Raw genomic sequence first — 18,750 nt, 5'->3', positions numbered from 1 at the left:
GGAGCAGTCGGCACGTAGCAGCTACGCACCAACTGCTTCTGTGCTGCAGAGATAAGGGGAGCTGCGTTAGGGCAAGTTGAGATTAAAAATAAGTAATGCTCCCTGGGTGTTCCCCGACTGGCTTCACTCAGACATGACTGAAGTCACGCAGAAACCCAGGCCAGGGCGTTCAGTGCTGGAAAGTGCTCAGATACCACAGTGAGGAGCCCATTTAAGAGCCAGCCTAGATTAGAGGGGCTTCTGAAAAAATCCTCCAGAAGCCTGCCTCTTGCCTCATTCAGCAGGGCTACTGGCACTGTGTTCTCCCTACGCGTGTACACACATCCTTGGGCCAGGCCAGGATTCTGTGCCTAGCCTGGTTCTTGTGAACAACACACAACAGCAACACTAGGACAGCGGCCTGCTCCCTGGGCAGGGCTCTGGACCCAGCATCAGGGCAACCGGTTCTATTCCCACTTGTGCCACTGGCCTGGGTGATCTTGGGCAAAGGCGCTTCCCCACCCAGTGCCTCAGTTTCCCCATGTGTAAAATGGGAGCCATGTTCAGTGCTCTGAGCTGTACCGCTGACCAGGGCTGCGCCGTGTTGGGCTCATTCCTGGGCTGCTGCCCTGGAAGGCAGAGGAGACAGGAAGCGGACCCGGGCTCAGGGCAAAGCAGAGAGAGGAAAAGGCCTTAAATGGCATTAGCGCCCGGAGAGCAGGGAGCCGGGGCCAGCCGCGGGGCGGGGCTGCTGCGCTTTTCGGGAGGTCCCTGCGCGGCGCAGCGGGGAGGTGTGGCCGGCGACGCGCGTCGCTCCCGGGGCCGCCTGGTGCGGAGCTTGGGGCGCCGCGATGGGCTGAGCCGCCCTGCGCTGGAGCCGGGACTCCGCGGGGCCGAGCTCGCTCTCCGGAGCCCCAGCCCCGCCGGGGAGACCCGGCCCCGGGGGACAGGAGCTTGCCAGGCCCGGCGCCGGCCATGCAGCCCCTGGGCAAGATCCGCAGCTTCGCGCTGGAGCTGGCCGGCGGCCCGGCGCAGGGGGTGTACCGCGGCGGGGAGCTGCTCTCCGGCCAGGTGGTGCTGGAGCTCAGCAAGGTCCTGAAGGTGCGAGCGCTGGAGGTCTGCGCCCGGGGATTGGCCTCGGCGCACTGGCTGGAGAGCAGGAGCGTCGGCATGAACACGGTCTACAGCGACTACACCGCCTACGAGCCCTACCTCAGGGCACGCTACCAGCTCATCCGCGGTGAGTCCCTGGCCTGGGCGAGCTGCTCTCCGGTGCCCAGCCCTGCCCGCCCATGGGAGCGGGTCCTTGGCGCCCCTAGGGAGCCACATCGTCCCCCCTTCGCTGTCCGCGTCCCAGTGCCCAGCCCTGCCAGTCTGCCGGGAGGGTGTCCTGGCACCTGAGCAGGGCGTTTCCTTCACGTCTTCCCCCCTTAGCTGCTGGTACGTGGGACATGGCCTGCTTTGGAGGGCAAGGGCCAGGTTTGTCCCGCCCGGCTCTGTTCCCCGGGAGCACCTCCTGCTCCTTGCGGTGTGTGGTTGGGCTGAGAGAGGAAGCAGTGCCAGGTGACCCTGAGGGACCTTGGTGCAGCGTCTGCTCTGCGCAGCCCCACGGGAGCCGCTGTTGGGTGAACACGCCCCAGGGGCTCACGTTGAAAAGCTGTGGCTCTCCCCTTTCACTGCCCAAGTCATTGACTCTGGTCTCCAGAACTGGGAGGCGAACGGGGATCTCGACGTACTGCGCCACGCTCTAGCTGGGAAGGGGATGGTGCATGCACACGTCTCCGGTGTAGCTCCTTACCTCCAGTGCAACGGCACTTGTGGAGGTGAGATCTGCCCAAGGCAATCAGCAGTTTTCCATTTCTGCAGACAGGTAAGAGCTTGCCCGCTTCATGAAAGATTTCCTACCATCTCTGCATGGGCGGAAGGCAGGATCGAGCAACATGAGTTTTGCCTGGACTAGCCCGTCACAGGGCTGAGGATTTTACTTCTCTGAAATAGGGCGTCTGGGTCAAATGCAGTCAGACCCTCCCGCTGTGGGGAGTCTAGATCTGGCTCCAGCTCGAGTATGGTGGTGCCAGACATGCAGGGGCTGGGGATCCTTCCTGACTAAATACGAGCCCTGTTTTCCAGTAGCTTGAATTGGCCCTTTCAGGGGCTGTTCCCTGCCCCATGTGGAGGGGGAGTGACATTAGCTCAGTATTAAACCCTGCAAACCAACGGTTCGTTGGCCTCTCCCTGCCCACAGGCCTCTTACAGAAATAACCCTCGCCAAGGAGAGCTAGGCATTGGGCTCTCACGGGGGGCAGATGATGCCTGGCTCATGCTCAGGGCAGCACTGGCGGTGGTCTAGCTCTGGGCTGTTCCAAACTCTAAATCAGCCATGGAGCCTAGTCCGGCACTGGCTAATGCCGGTGGGCAAGGTGTCATGCTGATAGCACTTCCCAGGAAACCTTCCTCTGCCAGGCCCTGGAGACAGGAGATGCCAAACCTCAGAGCAGGGCCAGCATGACCCCCCACCCCCTGTCGTGGCGCCTCTCCCACTCCTGGCAGGGAGCAGCAATGAAGGCTCTCTCACAAGAGCTCTGTGAGAAAAGACCCCTGGCTCTGTGGAGCTGGGAGAGGCCAGTGCATGACCCAGGGCACCAGAGGGGATTTCACAGGGGTCACTCCAGGGGGGCTCTTCGGCTTCAGGCCTTTCACAAAGATGCTGCTAGCGAGCTCCGGCCCTGGAGTGCTCATGACCACAGCTCCTGTAAGGGCAGGTTTGCCCTGTGAGATGGTGGGGCGGGGGTTCAAATGCTTAACTGACCTATGAGTACAACTGCCCTTGGCTTTACTGGACTTAAGCCCCATTTCCCACTGAAAGCCAAAGGCACTCACTAAGTGCCTCTGACTCACCTGCTCCCACGCTAGCATCCCCTCGAGGGAGTGCTCTCTGCTGCCCGGCTGGAGGCCTCTTCGGACCAAATCTCTGTACCAGGGGCTCGGCCCTGGGACACACAAAGCTGCCCCAGCTCTTGCTTTGATTGTACAGTGAAAGGTAAACAGCGAAGTCTTCTCAGGTGTGAATGGAGCACTTAGCTGGCAGGCAAATATTTGTTGTTCTTCCATGGCTCTGGTCCAATACACCCCTCCTGGACTTCACCCTTAGTCAGCTTAATAGGGCCGGCCTGCTCAGACCCACCCAGCACAATGCAGCCAAGCTAGGATGGACAGGACTAATAGCACAGGGGTTCTGTGCTCATTAACAGCGATCAAGCCATTAGCTTTGCCTTGGGTAATGAAGATGTTCTCCCCATGGAGTCTCTGCCCAGGAGATACCCGTGGCAGTGATGGCCCAAAGGGAAGCCCTGTTCTGTATCCCAGTCGACCTGATTCTCCCCACCTGGCACTGTGAATGTTGGCATTTTGCTGAAGTGTAAATGCAGACTCAGGTGCCAGGTGGAGGGAGCCAATCCCTGTGAATTCACACAGCGGCCAGGTGGCTGCAGGGGTTGAACTGGGAGTAGACGTGTGACTGCCAAGCATGTAGTTTGCAGATCTCTGGCCACATCTGGCATGGGAACAAGCTGCTCATCCCAGAAGGACACAAGTGATATTTCTGGCTAGAAGAATGTGTTAAACAAAACTGAATAATCAGATGTGGGATGCGAGGAATCGCTGTCCCAGGTGGGGTGAATCGTGTTCGATCCTTTGGTGAGTTGTTTTTCTTTCAGGTAAGCGCGTAGGGCCAGATTTGCTGGTTCACGCTGGCTGCCCTGTGCAGCATCCTGGTGAATCCAGCCCTTGGTTTCCCTCCCCGTTGAGCAGGGGCTCTGGCTCCTACACTGCCACTATATAAGTTACAATGAAAGGAGGGTGAGTGGATAAGGGGGTTGGGGAGAGGCCCCACCATGAGCTCACACAGGGCGGTGCTCTCCTGTTTGCATGTAGCCGTGAGGGTGATTTCAGGAGCTAGGAGGATGATGGGGTGAGTTTTGTTCCCCATTAATACCTGCTGTGACTCTCCCCTGGGAAGCTGTGAGCTGCTGTCTGTGTTTAGATTTCGTGGCTTGGTTCGCATGATGCAAGAGCCTCCTGGAGCCGCGGGGGAAGCACGTAGCCAGACTCTGGAGCAATAAGATCAGTTGCTCTGTCCTGGCAGGACCCTGCTGTGGTGCAGCTTGGAGCTGAGATAAGTATTTCATTGCTGGCCCCTGGCCTCACCCACTGGGGCGGGAAGGTTTAGCCAGGCCCTGTGGGGAGCTGCGGTGGGGTTTGCCGGACCCCAGGGTTGGTGACTTTATTGGCTATGACCTTGTGCTGGGTTTGCGCTCTCCCTGGGGCACCGGGTGTGTGATTGCTGCTTCCTGAAGGACAGGAGGAGGCGAGAGACGTGCTACTGAGAAAACCCATTGTGCAGTCAAGACTGCTGCCATGGGGCCCCACCCAGCGCTCATACCCCATCGTCAGGAGAGCTGCAGGGGCCCCAGTCCCTTCATGTGGACTGCCGGGGGTGCAGAAGTGCCTGTCGTCAGCACTCTGTGCACCACCCACGTGGCCTCTCCCTGCTTCTCCTGCAGCAGCTGCGGCTTCCTGGTGAGATCTACTGGTTGTCCGGGGTTTTAAAAAAAGAATGCAGCAGGTGCCATGGTAACAACGCAGAGCAGAGCCCTCGTGGGCTGGGGGCTGGGCTTCCTGCTGAGCTATGAGCACCTTAGAGCTCCTCCCGCGTGCAGCCAGGCTCCCAGCCAGGGAGCTGAGCCTAGGGAGATCTGTGCTGCACCCACATGCCCGTCGTGCAGGGGGGTTGTGTCCTGTGGTTCTCCCGGTTTGCTCTGGCCCAGCTGAACTCCGGGTTTACATCCTCTCTCCTTCTCTTTTCCGATCCTCTTTCCAGCCTGCAGAGCAGCAGCATTCCCCCCCTCCCCGCCCCGCCCCGGGCTGCTCAGGCAGCCCTGTGAAGCTGTGTGCTAAGGGGACGTTGTACAGTTGTACCAATTCCTCTGGAAAGCCCAGCCTGAGACCCCGACTTTCCTCCCCACACGGTGCCCTGTGCCGGGGTCACTTACCCCTGGCAGGCTGGCTGGCAGGCCATGCGCAGGAGGCAGCTGGGTTGTTGGCTCTGGTCTGGCGTGTGCCTCCTTTGGGGAACCCTTTGTTCGGACTGAGTGTGGGGGCAGTTAGGCTCCTGCTGTGTAACTGCCTTAAGCAGACGGACAGAGGGGGCTCAGCGGGCAGAGGCAGAAACGGGAATCTCCTTGGATTCTTCTGCATGAAATAACACACCGGGTATTTAGAGAGCGCCTGTGCCCAAAGCTGCCCTTTCCCAGCTCTGCCATCGCAATCCCAAAGCACTTTACATGGGGTGTAGCACCGGTGGTGGTTATTATCTGCATTGCAGTAGTGCCTGGAGGGCAGGCCCCACCGTGCTGGGCCTTGCACAAAGCTCCAGCAGAGCCGGCCCTGCGCCCAAGAGATCAGTCTAAGGGTAACATTGTCTTAGGAGCCCGCATTTAATTGAGTTTCAGTGGGATTTTGGCCCCTAAGTGCCTATGTTAGTTTTGACAATGTCACCCTGGGTCTGGGTTTTACGATATGCTCTTTACAGCCAAGGAACCAGTGACACAGAAAGATGAGGGCCTTGCTGGTGCAAACACTCACATGTGGGTGTAATGCTGAGCACGTGATTTCAGTGGGTCTGCTCACCTGGTGTCTGCAGGATCATGGCCCCAGGCAAGTCACACAGGCATCAAAAATGGACTGTAGCTTCGTTGAAGAACCCAGCTAGGGACACTAGGTCCACTTCTCTCTGCAGAATCGAGACTAGGCCTGGTTCTCCATTGCCCTGCACCTTGTGTTTCCATTTATACCAGTGCAAAGGGAGCGCAGTGTGGGGTGAAGTGAGCTGGGGGTGTTTTCCACTGGTGCTGCACTGGTGCAGGTGCCTTGGGAAGTGGCAGGGCGATGCAGAATTGGGCCTCCTGTGCAAAGTGGGCATGGCACACCGCCTTTCTGACGTGGCAGCTTTTGGTACCTGCTTTGCATTGGTGTCCCGAGGTGCCAGGCAGGAGGGAGCTGGGCTCAGTGCCTCTCGCAGGCTCTTACAGAAACTCCATTGCATTTGAGTCAGAGCTGCCCCTTGATAATTGACAGAACCCTGGGGGGCTCTTTCCAAGGGCCCGGCCCCGTGGGTGGAGAGCTGCACACGCCCGGCATTGGATCTGCATATTGGGTGGCTGGGCCTCTCCCTCACCTTCCATGATTGCATCTTGTCACAGGGTCTCAGTCCTCCTCGGCCTGCATAGGAGTGTCCTGGTTAGGGGGCAGGGTAGCACCTGGGCACAGGAAATATGGGCCTGGGTGCTCTGCCCCAGATGACATTAGTGATGCCGAAAGAAGCCCTCTTCTGTCAGCATAGCCGCATCTACGTTGGGAGCTTTGCTGGCGCAGCTGCGTTGGCTAGTGGTGTGTGGCTTTTTCACGCCCCTGATTGCTAGTTACGTCAGCAAAGCTTTGGTCAAGGCCCCCGGTGGGCCAACCTGTGCCAGGAGACCGATAGCTCACTGCTCTAAGCGTGTGACTCTGCTGTTTGGCCACTAGGTGCCTCTGGTTCCCTGCCCTGAAACACCAAGGCAAAGTCACCTTTTGGTTCCTCCCTCTGAGTGTTGCTAAGACGCTGGGCTTGCTTGGCCCCGCGGCTCCCGCTGGGTGGTGATGCAGGCTGCGGCATATGCTAACGCTGTGCACTAGACAGAAGATCCCTGTGATTTGGCAGTGCCTGGTCTGTGTGAAGCCCTGGTGGGCGCAGTGGGACTAATCGCAAAGCCAGGCACTGCCAAGGCGCTGCCTGCTAGTGACATTTTCCCTTTTGTACATGGGGAGAGCACATCCACTGTCAATGGCACCATCACCACCAGCGGGACTCAGGCTCAGGGAACTCTGGGATCCTGTCTGAGCACAGGGAGAAAAGTCAACCTCTTTCCTCTGCACAAGGTGTGATAAGTGAGTGGGGAAACCTGCGACATTGGGAGGAAAGGGAGAAGATCAAAAACCAGCTTCCTCTACCATGGGAATGCAAATGCTATTTATCCCATGGTAATCGCCTGGTGTCACTCTGACGGGCAGCTAGGGCTCTTTGGGGGCCTCCACTGTGCATTTGGATCCTTCACATGTTGCGATTTCTTTTATGTTTGACTTTCTCAAGGAATTGACTGCGTCAGCACCTGTCTTTAGGATAAGTACAGGGGCACTGCCATGTACTGTGAAATTACTGATACACACTTAACTCCCATTTAATGTGTGTGTGTTAGGGAATTAACGGACGGACCAACACAGATTTGGGTGGGTGTAGCCCTGGTGGAGAACTCCGTGGGGACCTTAACTGAACTCATTTTGTCTTAAATTTTCTTATTTGTTCTTTAAAAGGTCTCTGCCTTTTCCTCAACTCATACAGATTCCAATGATTTTCTAAAAGAATGTTTTACACATGATGCTGCTGCACCAAATTTACTGCTCCTAATTAGGTAATATGCCCATTAGATCACAATGCTGAACACATATATCATGCTCTCCTCTTCAAAGTGCTTTTCAAATGCTAATTAATAAGCAGACCTGGTTATCTCTGACGTGATTTACATGCCCTAGAGGTTGAAATGGGCTATCTGTGGTGGCCAGAAGGGCATAAGAACATGAGACTTGCCAGACTGATTCCAACCATGGTCCATCTTCTCCAGTATCCTGTCTGACAGTGTCCTGCACCAGACCTTCGGAGGAGGTGTACACAACAGGGTAATTAGGGAGCGATCCATCCCTATCTTCTGCTCCTGGCAGTCAGAAGTTTAGGATCACCCAGAGGATGAGGTTGTGTGTCCTTGATCATCTTGGCTAAGAGCCATTGATGGACCTATCCTCCATGAACTGATCTAATTAGTTTTTGAACCCAGTTATACTTTTGGTTTCACAACATCCCCTGACAACATGTTCCACAGTTAGTTGTGCATTGTATGAAAAAGTACTTCCTCTTTTTTGTATTAAACCTGCTGCCTATTAATTTCATGGAGTGACCCCCAGTTTTATATTGTGGGAAAGGGTAAATAACACTTCTCTAGTCACTTTTTCCACACCATTCATGATCTTATAGACCTCCATCATATCCCCCCTTAGTTGTCTGTTTTCTAAGTTGAACAGCTTAATCTTTTTAATCTCTTCTTGTATGGAAGCTGTTCCATCCCCTTGATCATCTTTGTTGCCCTTCTCTGAACCCTTTGCAGTTCCACAATATCCTTTTTGAGGTGGGGTGACCAGAACTGGACACAACACTATGATTTATATAGTGGCAATATGATATTTTCTATCCCTCTCTTAATTGTTCCTATCTTACTGTTAGACTTTTTGACCACTGGTGTGCATTGAGCAGAAGGTGTCAGAGAACTATCCACAGTGACTCCAAGATCTCTTTTTTTGGGTGGTAATTTAGAACCAGTGTTTTGTATGTATAGTTGGGATTATTTTTTCCAACGTGCATTGCTTTACACCTATCAGGGCAGTAAGAGGAAAGGCCTCCAAAACTCCTGCAGTTAGATTTGGATCCCTACTCCACAGTGCACCTTACTGAACAGTGGCTTTCTCATAGCCCCTTGAAATTGAGGGGGCTCACAGAGGAGTCAGGTGCAGGCCTATAGATACCTTTACATTGCCCAGCCTGCTAGAATTGTAGTCCTATAGGTGAACCACAGTGGACCGATTAGCAACGTTGATGTGTCATAACACTGCTGCCCCAGGCTGCCATAGGATGCAAGAGTGGTGAGTCACACCAAGACAATGTTGCTTTTCCCATTGTCAAAGTCTTCCAAAATCAGATGTGCGACATTCCATTCATGTCAATGGGACCGTTGCCTAGTGAAATAACATTGCAGGGAAAACTGTTCGTCCACCTGCCCTGGCAGCATCATGCTCACCTCGCAGACAGGCAGTGACAACAGGCTCAGCTGCGGAGCCCAGACCCACCCTCAGAGACTCGATGCAGCTTGGAAAATTCCCTGCCTCTCAATGCATCTGTGCCTACCCCCATTCCGAACCCAGGCACAGACACTGTGAGGGGCCAGTGAAATGCATGGGACAGAGAATGCTCTCTGGAGAGACAGCATACGAGGAGCTATGGACAGGAAGGATGGTCCAGAGTTTAGGGAAGTGGGTTCACTGCTATTGGTACCCACACGAGGTAGCTCGGGCCTGCCTCACGTGTGCTACGATCACGCCCCCCGCCCCCTGATTGCATTGCAGATAGACCTAGAGTCTCTCTGTGACTCAGTTCCCCATCTCTAACATGCAGACAGTACTTCCCTCAAAGATTGTCGGGATCAGATGCAGGGGCATGGGGGCCATAGACAGAGTGGGGAAATTCTCAATCTTTTACAAGGGCCCAATCGAACTTCCACTGAAGTCAGTGCAAGTCTTTGCATTGACTGCACTGGGAGGTGTCTCCGGCCTTAAAACAGGACAGCAAGTATGTCTCTGTGGGAGTGAGGAATGATTGTATCCTGAGGTACCCATAGGGATGACAAGGAGCCTCCCAGAGCTGGCTGTCACAAATTAACTCTTCCTATGCTGTGGCCATTCCTAGTGGAATTCACATGCAAACTCCCATTGCAGGAGCTGAACCATGTGCAATCTGTATTGCTGTTTGCATGTTGGTAGTGGGTAGACCCCTGCCTGTGGGTAGACCCCTGTGCTGGGCACTGCACATACATGTAACAAAGCAACAGGCCCTTTCCCTGTTGCTGGATCAGGCAGAAACCTTCGAAGGAATTCAACATCGAGCTTTCCGAGCTGACCAAGCAAGCCTTACATGGCTTCAGCCCAACATGATCTACAATGGCTGAGAGAATAACACACTCAAAGCAGGAGTTCTGGAGGGGCAGGTCCTGGACAGCATGGCCTGAATTGATGCTATATTATAGTCATGCTTTCTCCAGCCAATGATGAGGACCTTGTCTTCGTTGGTGCACCACCACCTCCAGGCCTGGGGGCAGAGCACACTTGATGCTTAACAAATTAATAGTAATCATTAAAGTGAAAGCTGCTGGAGCTGCTTTAATCCCTTAGAAGTCCTGGGCCATTTTACTGCCTTCGGTCACTTTTTACAGCCAGGCACGTGTCTTTGCATAATTAATAACAGAGGTACCTGCACCAAGGATCAACTCGGTATGCACAGAGCCTCCAGCACCCCACTGTTCTACCTTTTGCTGAACGCCATAAACAACTGGTGCGTGTTTGTCCTGGGTAATGGGGCACTCCATTTACACGCGAGATTGTTTAATTGTTCCTGGGCATTGTAGACTTGAAGCGCAGGACAGTGATAGGCCACTTACAAACCTTGTACAGCACTGGACTTGGCCTGGTTAAAAACACAAGCAAGACAAATTGCTCAGTAATTAATTGCAAGAGTTATGGGTAAAACACACCACTTTACAGACCTGGAAGCGTATAACGTGGTTTTCTCCCAGAGTGGTTCTCTCTGCAGCTCCAGTTTGGTAAATCAGGCTGTGGTAGGTATTGAGTTCAGTGCCTAAGGTTGTACCATCAGCATCCCTGCTCTTAGGAGAAGAGTGGGTGTCTCCTTTGCTGTGCAAGCACATGGGCCAAGGAGCAAAATGAGGAGCAGCTAAGCTGAGCTGTTCCACTCAGTTCCCTAGTGAGAAGCCCCATAGCATCAATCTTGTCAACTAGGCTTCTGGGAAAATGGATTTTGGTCAATACTGTACCGAGTGCAAGTTGTCGGGATGCTGGGCTCAGCTAAATTGAAGTGGGAATGGGGAGCTGCTGGGTTATTTCTTTTGAAAGCATCAAACACTTACATCCTGAAACTCCTCTTTGTGTCCCGCAAACACACTCCTGTGTGCCCAGTCGCACCATAGCGAGTGCTGACTGGGCTGACTTCTTGCCTGCAGTCGGGCTGCCAATCTGCAGTGTTCTGGGCTTGGCCCAGTGCTTCACTTTTGAGCATTTGTGCATTTAAACTGTGGCATCAAATGCAGGTGGGACAGCTGCACTTGACTCTGTGAAGTCAGGTGGGGATGCAGCAGAACAGCAATGCAGAGCGGCAGGAGGGTTTCTCAGCATGGCCTGTACTGTAGCTTGTGTGTTACTGGACCCTAGGACAGGGACAGTTGGGAATTTGGAGGAGGAGGAGCAGGGGCATTTGCTAGCACTGAGTGGATGGAGGGGTCAGAGGAGGTGGCTGAAGCTGGGCCTGGGGACAGGGGACACATGGACAGGATGTGGCATGTCCAGAATTGAGATGGTTTCAGAATCCCTCTGTTTGGTTTCTGGCCATCATTTGTCTAGACCTAGGGACCCAGGAAATGATCAGCGGAGGGTCAGCCTCGCCTGGGGGGATCACTGTTATGGGCTTCTGCTCCCAGCATCGGGCACAGCGCTGGGGCGATAACCGGCCATGCAAGGGGCTGTTTCCTAGTGGTTCTCTTGTCATGTTTAAAAAGAAAGAGCGGGTTGTACTGGGTGTCTGCGGGAATCTGCCCTTCTCCGCGGACAGCAATTCCCGCTGGAGCCTGCCCAGCCTGCAGCCCGAGCCCCGCTTCCCAGCAAGCCCAGGGCAGGGCAGGCCTGGGAGCTGGGGACCGCCAGGGCAGCGGGCGCTGGAGATCGCGGCGGCTTTGCCCAGTGGGGGAAAGTTGATCTCGGGGGGTGGGGGGTTGCTCTACCCCCGGGCTCTGCCGGCAAAGCCCCAATGGGGGGGCGGGGCCGGGCTGGGGGGGCTGCTCTCCCCGGGCCGCCCCCACCCAGCTCAGCGCTTCGGGTCGCACAGCTCGGCCCATCAATCTCTCCGGCAGCGGGGCAGCCCCCGCCCGGGATAGGCCGGCGGCGGCCCGGCCCGGCGGCTCATTGGGCGGCGGGCGAGGGGCGGCCCGGCCCGGCCCAGCCACATGGCATTTAAAGGGCCCCGGGGCCGGGGCTCCCCACAGGCTGCTCCGTCCGGCCGCTGCTCGTCCTGCCGCGACCCGCCCCGCGATGCTCTTCGACCGGCTCCGCCGCTTCTGCGTCCTGCTCGACTGCCCCGAGCTGGACTCGCCGCCCGTCTTCAGCCCGGGCGAGGCCGTGTCCGGCCGGGTGGTCCTGGAGCTGGCCGGGGAGGCGCGTCTCGGCGCCCTGCGGCTGCACGCCCAGGGCTGCGCCCGGGTGCACTGGACCGAGTCCCGCAGCGCCGGCTCCAGCACCGCCTACACCCAGAGCTACAGCGACCAGGTGCCGTTCCTGAGCCACCGCGACACGCTGCTGGCCCCGCCAGGTAGGGCCCGGGGCGCCGCTGGGCGCTGGCCGGGGCGGGGTGCTCGGGCCGGGCGCCCCTGCGCCTGGTGCTTCGCCCGGGACCGGCCGGGGAGGCGGGAGGCGTCTCGCCGCTGGCGCTCCAGGGCCCTCCCCGGGACCGGCCGGGAGCGCGGCTCCGCTGCCGTCTGCTCCGCTTGGGCGAGAGCCGTCGGCCGGGCCCGCGGCAGAGGGGACGCGCGGCAGCCGGGGAAGGTGCGGGAGGCCTGCGGGAGAGGGCTGGTGGGTCTCCGCCGAAACGCCGCCGCAGCAGCGCGTCCCGCAGGGTGTGACTTTAATTTTTTTACGTTTCCCTTCTCTGGTCCCGCCTCTCCTGGGGGATCCCTCTCAGTGTTTGAAGAGGGATCGCGGGTGCGTGTCGAGCTGCAGGGCAGTAGTTTGTTTGCGCATCAGTTACTTCGGTCAGCAGAAATGGCGTGGCAGGATTTTTGCGAGCTGCAGTGCAGGGGAGGAAGATCTTGGCACGTGTGGGGTTTGGTATAACCCTGGAGCTCACCGGAATGTCCTCTGGGTTTTTAATAGTCAAAATATATTCACTTAAATAAATCTGATAGTCCTCTATCAAATGAGGACTCTTCTGTGTTCAATCTAAACGGCACCCTGCAGAGCCTCAGCCTGACCATGTGACAACTGTTGTGAATTCAGGTCTTTATTTTGCTTTTCTGTGTCAAATGCTTCAGCGACTCCTGAGTCAGAACGAAAGTAACGTGGCTAGTGGCTGGCTGTTCTGCACTTCCTGTAAAGTGACAGCCAAGCAGCACTCTTCCGATAAGGAAGTCTTGCAAGAAAGATATGATCATACTCATCTTAAATTTTTCTTGTCATCTCCCCAGACAATGGTGAAGTCACAGTTCTGCAGGCAGGAAAACACGAATTCCCCTTCACGTTTCAGCTCCCAGAGTAAGTTCAGTTTATTTGTTGTGTTCGCACCATTGCAAGAGTCTAAAGGACGGGGTGGGGGCAGTACAACTGGTTAAGGACATCATCAGCTCCCCAGAGGAAGCCCAGTTTAAATATACAGGCTCTGGGTGTCTGCTCTGTAGGTGGATAAAGTGTCTCCTTGTGAATCCCGTGGAGGAACCCACCCCTAACCATTTTCGCTTCTCCCCGGGCAGGACTCTGGCCACCTCCTTTGAAGGCCGGCATGGTAATGTGCGCTACTGGGTGAAAGCCAGGCTCCACAGACCCTGGTCAGTTGTCAAGAAAGCGAAGAAAGAATTCACAGTGATCGAGCCCATTGACATCAACACCCCGGCCTTGCTGGTAAGTGAATGCCAGCCAGAGCGACATGCCAAGACCTGAGCCAGTGTGCTCAAGCTGACCTTAGCTCGGACTAAGATTGATCAGGAGTGACTAGTGACACAGTAGGGCCGCCTTTAAAGAGCCAGATGTTCAGAACATGGCAGACACCTGCCCTCTCAAAGCATGTCTGTCGCTGGGCTCCCCAAAACAGAGGTGCTCCAAATGGAGCTTCTCTCAATCCTGCGTGAAAACCTTGGCTTAAAAACATGAGGAGCCAGATCAGCATCTGCCCTGCCTGTTGTCCTGGCAGGGGCTCTGCACAGCAAAACAAGAGATCAGTGGCAGAGAGTCTGAGCCCGGGCCAACTGACCTGGGCTCACAGGACTTGTGCTGCAGGGTGAAAAATATCCATGTAGACATCTGGGCTTGGGCTGGAGCCTGGCAAGTCTACACTGCTATTCTTAGCCCTGTGTGCAAGCTTGGGTCGGTTGACCTCCGCCCTGAGACTCATTGCTGGGGTTTGTTCTTGCTGGGTAGATGTGTCCTAAAGATGCAGGAGGAACCGTCCCTGAGACTTTTGCCCTCTGCTCAGTGGGTGCCTAATCTCTGATCACAACTCTAGCTGGAGACGAGCAATAAAATCTGCTTGAATGGGAGAGGACTGGCTGTGTGGCGATCCTGGGAAGTAGAGGTGGGTGGTGGCTCTTGCCTAGAAATAGCTGAAACTTGTATCACTTCTGTCCCTTCCTCTAGGCTCCTCAGGCAGGTGTGAAGGAGAAGCTTGCCCGCGCCTGGTACTGCAACCATGGCCAGGTCTCTGTATCCGCCAAGATCGACCGAAAAGGCTACACGCCAGGTAACTCAACAGGCCACTCGCTGTTCAAAGGGTAATGCAAAGTGGGGCTTGAAAGGAGCTGAAGGGTTTATGGCAACGAGGCTCCTAGCACTGTGTTGTGATGGGGCTCTTCATACTGGTGTGAAGCTCCAGAGAGGCCCTGGCCCCTGAACCCTGCTCAGACATGCCCTTGTTTTGTGCAGCTTCTCAGGAACAAATAACTGAATGGCTGGAATTGCAGGAATGAGATGTAGCTTAACAAATGCAGTCCCAGGCTGTTCTGCATCTAAGCTGTGCCTGGTTTCTCTTGTGCAGTGCACACCACATGGCTGGGCCAGTGTTTGTTTTTTAATCGAGCCTGTCTCTCTCCTGCCAGGTGAGGTCATCCCCATCTTTGCTGAAATTGACAACTGCAGCACCCGCACAGTCGTGCCCAAAGCTGCCATCATCCAGACTCAGACGTTCATTGCCCGGGGAGCCAAGAAGCAGAAGAAGTCTGTGGTGGCCAGCATAGCAGGCGACTCCATTGCAGCTGGGAAGAGGGAAGTGTGGCATGGCCGAGCACTGAAGATCCCCCCTGTGGGCCCCTCAATCCTGCAGTGCCGCATTATCCGTGTGGAATACGCCCTAAAGGTAGGAAGTGGAATAAATCTGACCTGCAGCAGAAGGCCTTGAATAAACAGGCTGATGGGCTTCTCTGGCAGCTGCCTAGCTGATACATAGCCGTGACTGAGTGGGGCTTGGTCACTCTGCTGAAGTGCCCTTTTTGTGCTGGGGCCCCTCATGCCCATGGGTGGGAGCTGTCCCCACAGAGCCATGCCACATTGCCAGTGGCAGGGTGAATTCCTAGGTTCTTACCCTGTGCTAATATCCAGTCCCTCCTTCCCCACTCCATCAAACTTAAGTATTTTACTGTGCAGGTAAAACCTTGTATTCTTGCTGGAGAGGCTGTCTGCCAGCTTCCTCCTGCACCTGGCTTAGCCGCCTACCAAGGGAACCTGCTGCTGGCCAGGCCGTGCTTGCACCCCACCCCCATTGGGGAGAGTGGGGTGCTGCCTGTCCTCATGGGCTGAGGGAATGCTAAGGAGTGACCCCTGTGTCCTCCCCCCTCAAAGGTTTGTGTCGATATTCCTGGGACCTCCAAGCTGCTCCTGGAATTACCACTTGTGATTGGGACGATCCCACTGCATCCGTTCGGAAGCCGCACATCCAGCATCAGCAGCCAGTACAGCGTCAACCTGGACTGGCTCAGAATGGTGATCCCGGAGGAGCCTGAGGGTAAGTATCTGTTCTTGGTGCTTTGGGATCCAGCCGCATGGGGCGGCAGCTCCAAGTGAGCTGGTCCGGAGGGAGTGTCTGGGCAAACTAGGAGCCTTGTCCTCTGCCCCGAACTCTGCCTAGCATGTGGCTTTGTGTGCCCTGGTGCTGCAGGGACCAGGTATCCAGGGGAGGGGATGTGGCTGAATGCAGACATAACTACCTGCATGTCTGCTGCTAGCAGATTCTTGCCTAACCACACAATGCCTCTGTTCTCCTTCCAGCTCCCCCTGAATATTCGTCTGTTGTGTCCAGTGAAGAGTCTGCTCAGAACCTGTCCCCACCCTGCCCGGGTGAACTCGGCAATGGCTTGGAAGGCCCTTTCTTTGCTTACATCCAAGAGTTCCGCTACCGTCCTCCTCCACTGTACTCAGAGGTAAGTAAAGCCTCCCCTGGGAGGTCGGGCTAGGGGACCCTTGCTGGGATGACTTTCCCTTTGGTGTCTGGTACAACTCCTCTTGGCTTTTCAGGTGGATCCAAACCCCACACCAGACAGCATCCGGCCACGCTGCATGACCTGTTGAAGGAAGCGTCACTGAGTGCAGTTATTAGAATACCAATCTGGTGGGGCTGAGACGCTTGCAGACTCGCAGGACATCAGCCCTGGGTATCCGGATCAGCGTCCAAGAGGCTATTGTGGGGCTGGTGCTCGTGTGGAGCTGAGAACCTGTTTGCTCACTGCCGCCTGAAACTACCTGATGCGGCTGCATCTCATGGACTGACTCCTCTTGCCCCAGAGCTGAAACGAGGGGGTTGGACTTGCCATGTGGGGTCAGAGCAGCTCCTGAGCACATGGGCAAGGGTGGCAGAGGAGGGTGTAGGGTTAAGAACTCTTCTGCGGGAGTATAGGGTTCAAACAAGCCAAGCTCCTTCATCTTGCAGCTACCATGGTCATGCTCCACCTAACTCCTGCCAATAGAAAACAGAACTGGGAAGTGCTTCTTGGGATTACTGGAAAGCATTTTAATCTTGCTCTGGGTAAGGGTTTAAACACCATGGTAATCTGAGGGCACCCTCCAGCTTCTGCATTCTTATAAAGTCACCAGGACTTCAGTTTCTGAAGAATTAAATGGGGTTGGTCTCCTCAGACTGAGGCTCAGCCCTTGCTGTCCAGCACCCATGAGCCTTAAGTTGTGCCCCGGGGTGCCTGGTGCCGGGGCTGTGCATTGCATCTGGTCTAACACACTCTGAGACATTAAATGTGTGAAGACTGTTCCCTTGAGTCAAGGATTGTATAGGTGCCAGGGGAGGCAAGAGCTGTGAGCTCAGGGAAGAACTCCTGTTCTATAAACCACAGCAAGACCTATGGTGCTGTCTTGGTCACCATGTCTAGTTTGGTCCCTACCAGGCACCAGACAAACTTGCAAAACCCATTGAACCTTCCACTGATGCAGAAAGCTGTGCCTTAATCTTTAAAGGGCTTGTGCCTTTGGGGCTGCTAGAATGGTTCCAGTAGCATTTGATTGCCCTCTCTATATATTTGCCAGAGTAAAAGGTGAATGGGGAAAGCTGCCAGGCGCAGGGCCATACAGTTGCTGACATGGTCAGTGTCCCATAGCCCAGCACTGGGAGAGTGTGTGATGAGGCCTGTAGACACTATAGGCTAAGTAGGTAAGAGCCTTAAATCCAGTCCTGTTGCATGTGGAGTTGCCTGTGGACTTGCTGCCTTGTTAACACTTCACCCAGCACCTAGTGGGAAGAGCCACAGGTCTGCCTGCCATTAGCAGAGTGAGGAAGATGCTGCTGATGGTATGCACTGAAAGCTGGTAAATCCTGTTAGCAGGGGAAAAAGAGGTTGTAATGAAGACTGCTTGGGTGCATCTGCCTTTGGCTTCAGGCTGGTCTTACTGCTCCCTGTGCAGACTTGACAAGAGATCTTGGCCATTGATCATTCGTTAGTAAACGATGCATTCCATGATCTGAGGCTACAACTACCAGCTTGCTGGTTAAAACCACTGACAGCCACAGTATTCCAGCTCAGAGCCAAAGCAAAAGGTCCCTAACCAGCTTACTTTAGCTATGCAGTCAGCTTCCTCCACTAAGGACTGGAAACGCAAGCTTTTTTTAAAAAAAATTTAATATACCTGTAACTGGTGTTTTTTGACTAATTCTGCTTTTGTACAACTCCAGGTTTTGAAATAAACTCTTGTTATTCTGAAGTTAGTGTCTGAATAGTGTCCTGGAAACTCTACCTCCTGTCCTCTTCTGCAGGGCCCCCCTGTTGGCATGAGGGTGTTGCAGGACTGCTGATGTGTATTTAGGGGAGCTCTCAGGCAGGCTGCCTGGTCCATTCCTACCCACTACTGACTTCCATAGTCCCCGGCTAGGGATAGCTGGGACCTGTCCATGCCCTTCTATGTTTGGGGCCCAGATCCTGACATGCTAACCCAGCCCTCTCCCATCACTGTGAGTCAGCCCCCTGGCTTCTGAGAAGCTCAGGACTGCTCTGCACAGCTGTCCAGGGGATCCAAAAGTGGTTCCTGATCTCACCTGAATTCAGCTGCCTCATCCCAGCCCATGGGAGGGTGTCACCTACCCCTGCTGCAGAGGGATGCTGAAGTGCACAGAAGGCCACACAACATGGGAGGTGGAAATGGAACCAGAGTCCTGACCCCAGGCTACTCAGCAGTGGAAGTTGCCAGTCCCATCCAGGCACTGCTGCAGGGAGAACAGGCCAGCTGGCCCCTGGAGCAATGGCACCTGCTGGGTTCGGCAGAGCATTGTGGGGTGGTCGGGGTTGTTTGTGCAGCAGTAGCTGGGAGAGGAGGCGAGGTAGAAGTGACAGGCCCAGGCCTCTTCAGTGGCAGGTAACTATCCCCCAGTGCTTCCTTCAGGACCTGTGGACTGGGCAGTGCACAGCTCTTGTAAGCACATAGTGGCTATGCATTGCACTTGGCTGGTCTAGGACAGACTGGTCCCTAGGGCCTGATCACCCCTCCAAAGCCTGGAAGCAGCCCCGGGGGGGGGGGTGCTCAGGCTGGTGGGGAGTGGGGTAGGTTACCCTGCCTGGCGCCAAGAGACCAGCACAGTTCATTAGCACTGAGCCCCCT

At 55.4% G+C, this 18,750-nt stretch overlaps 1 protein-coding gene across 2 annotated transcripts; it reads left to right on the top strand.

Moving 5' to 3' along the window:
• The first annotated feature begins 745 nt into the window (after positions 1–745).
• Positions 746–17,859, top strand: ARRDC2 (arrestin domain containing 2). Of its 2 annotated transcripts, none has more exons than XM_073324475.1 (8): positions 746–1,219; positions 13,140–13,206; positions 13,422–13,569; positions 14,302–14,404; positions 14,760–15,016; positions 15,499–15,661; positions 15,925–16,076; positions 16,171–17,859. In XM_073324475.1, exons 1-8 carry the CDS (start codon positions 955–957, stop codon positions 16,222–16,224), a joined length of 1,209 nt encoding a protein of 402 aa, XP_073180576.1. In that variant the 5' UTR covers positions 746–954; the 3' UTR covers positions 16,225–17,859. The 2 variants fall into 2 exon arrangements, with proteins under 2 accessions (XP_073180576.1, XP_073180575.1); XM_073324474.1 differs by lacking the exon at positions 746–1,219 and adding an exon at positions 11,922–12,268.
• The last annotated feature ends 891 nt before the right edge of the window (positions 17,860–18,750 follow it).

Source organism: Lepidochelys kempii, chromosome 25, assembly GCF_965140265.1.
Source record: "Lepidochelys kempii isolate rLepKem1 chromosome 25, rLepKem1.hap2, whole genome shotgun sequence".
NCBI classification, from domain to species: domain Eukaryota; kingdom Metazoa; phylum Chordata; order Testudines; family Cheloniidae; genus Lepidochelys; species Lepidochelys kempii.
Note: the sequence above shows the minus strand (reverse complement) of the source record. Positions and strands in the feature narration are given on the sequence as shown.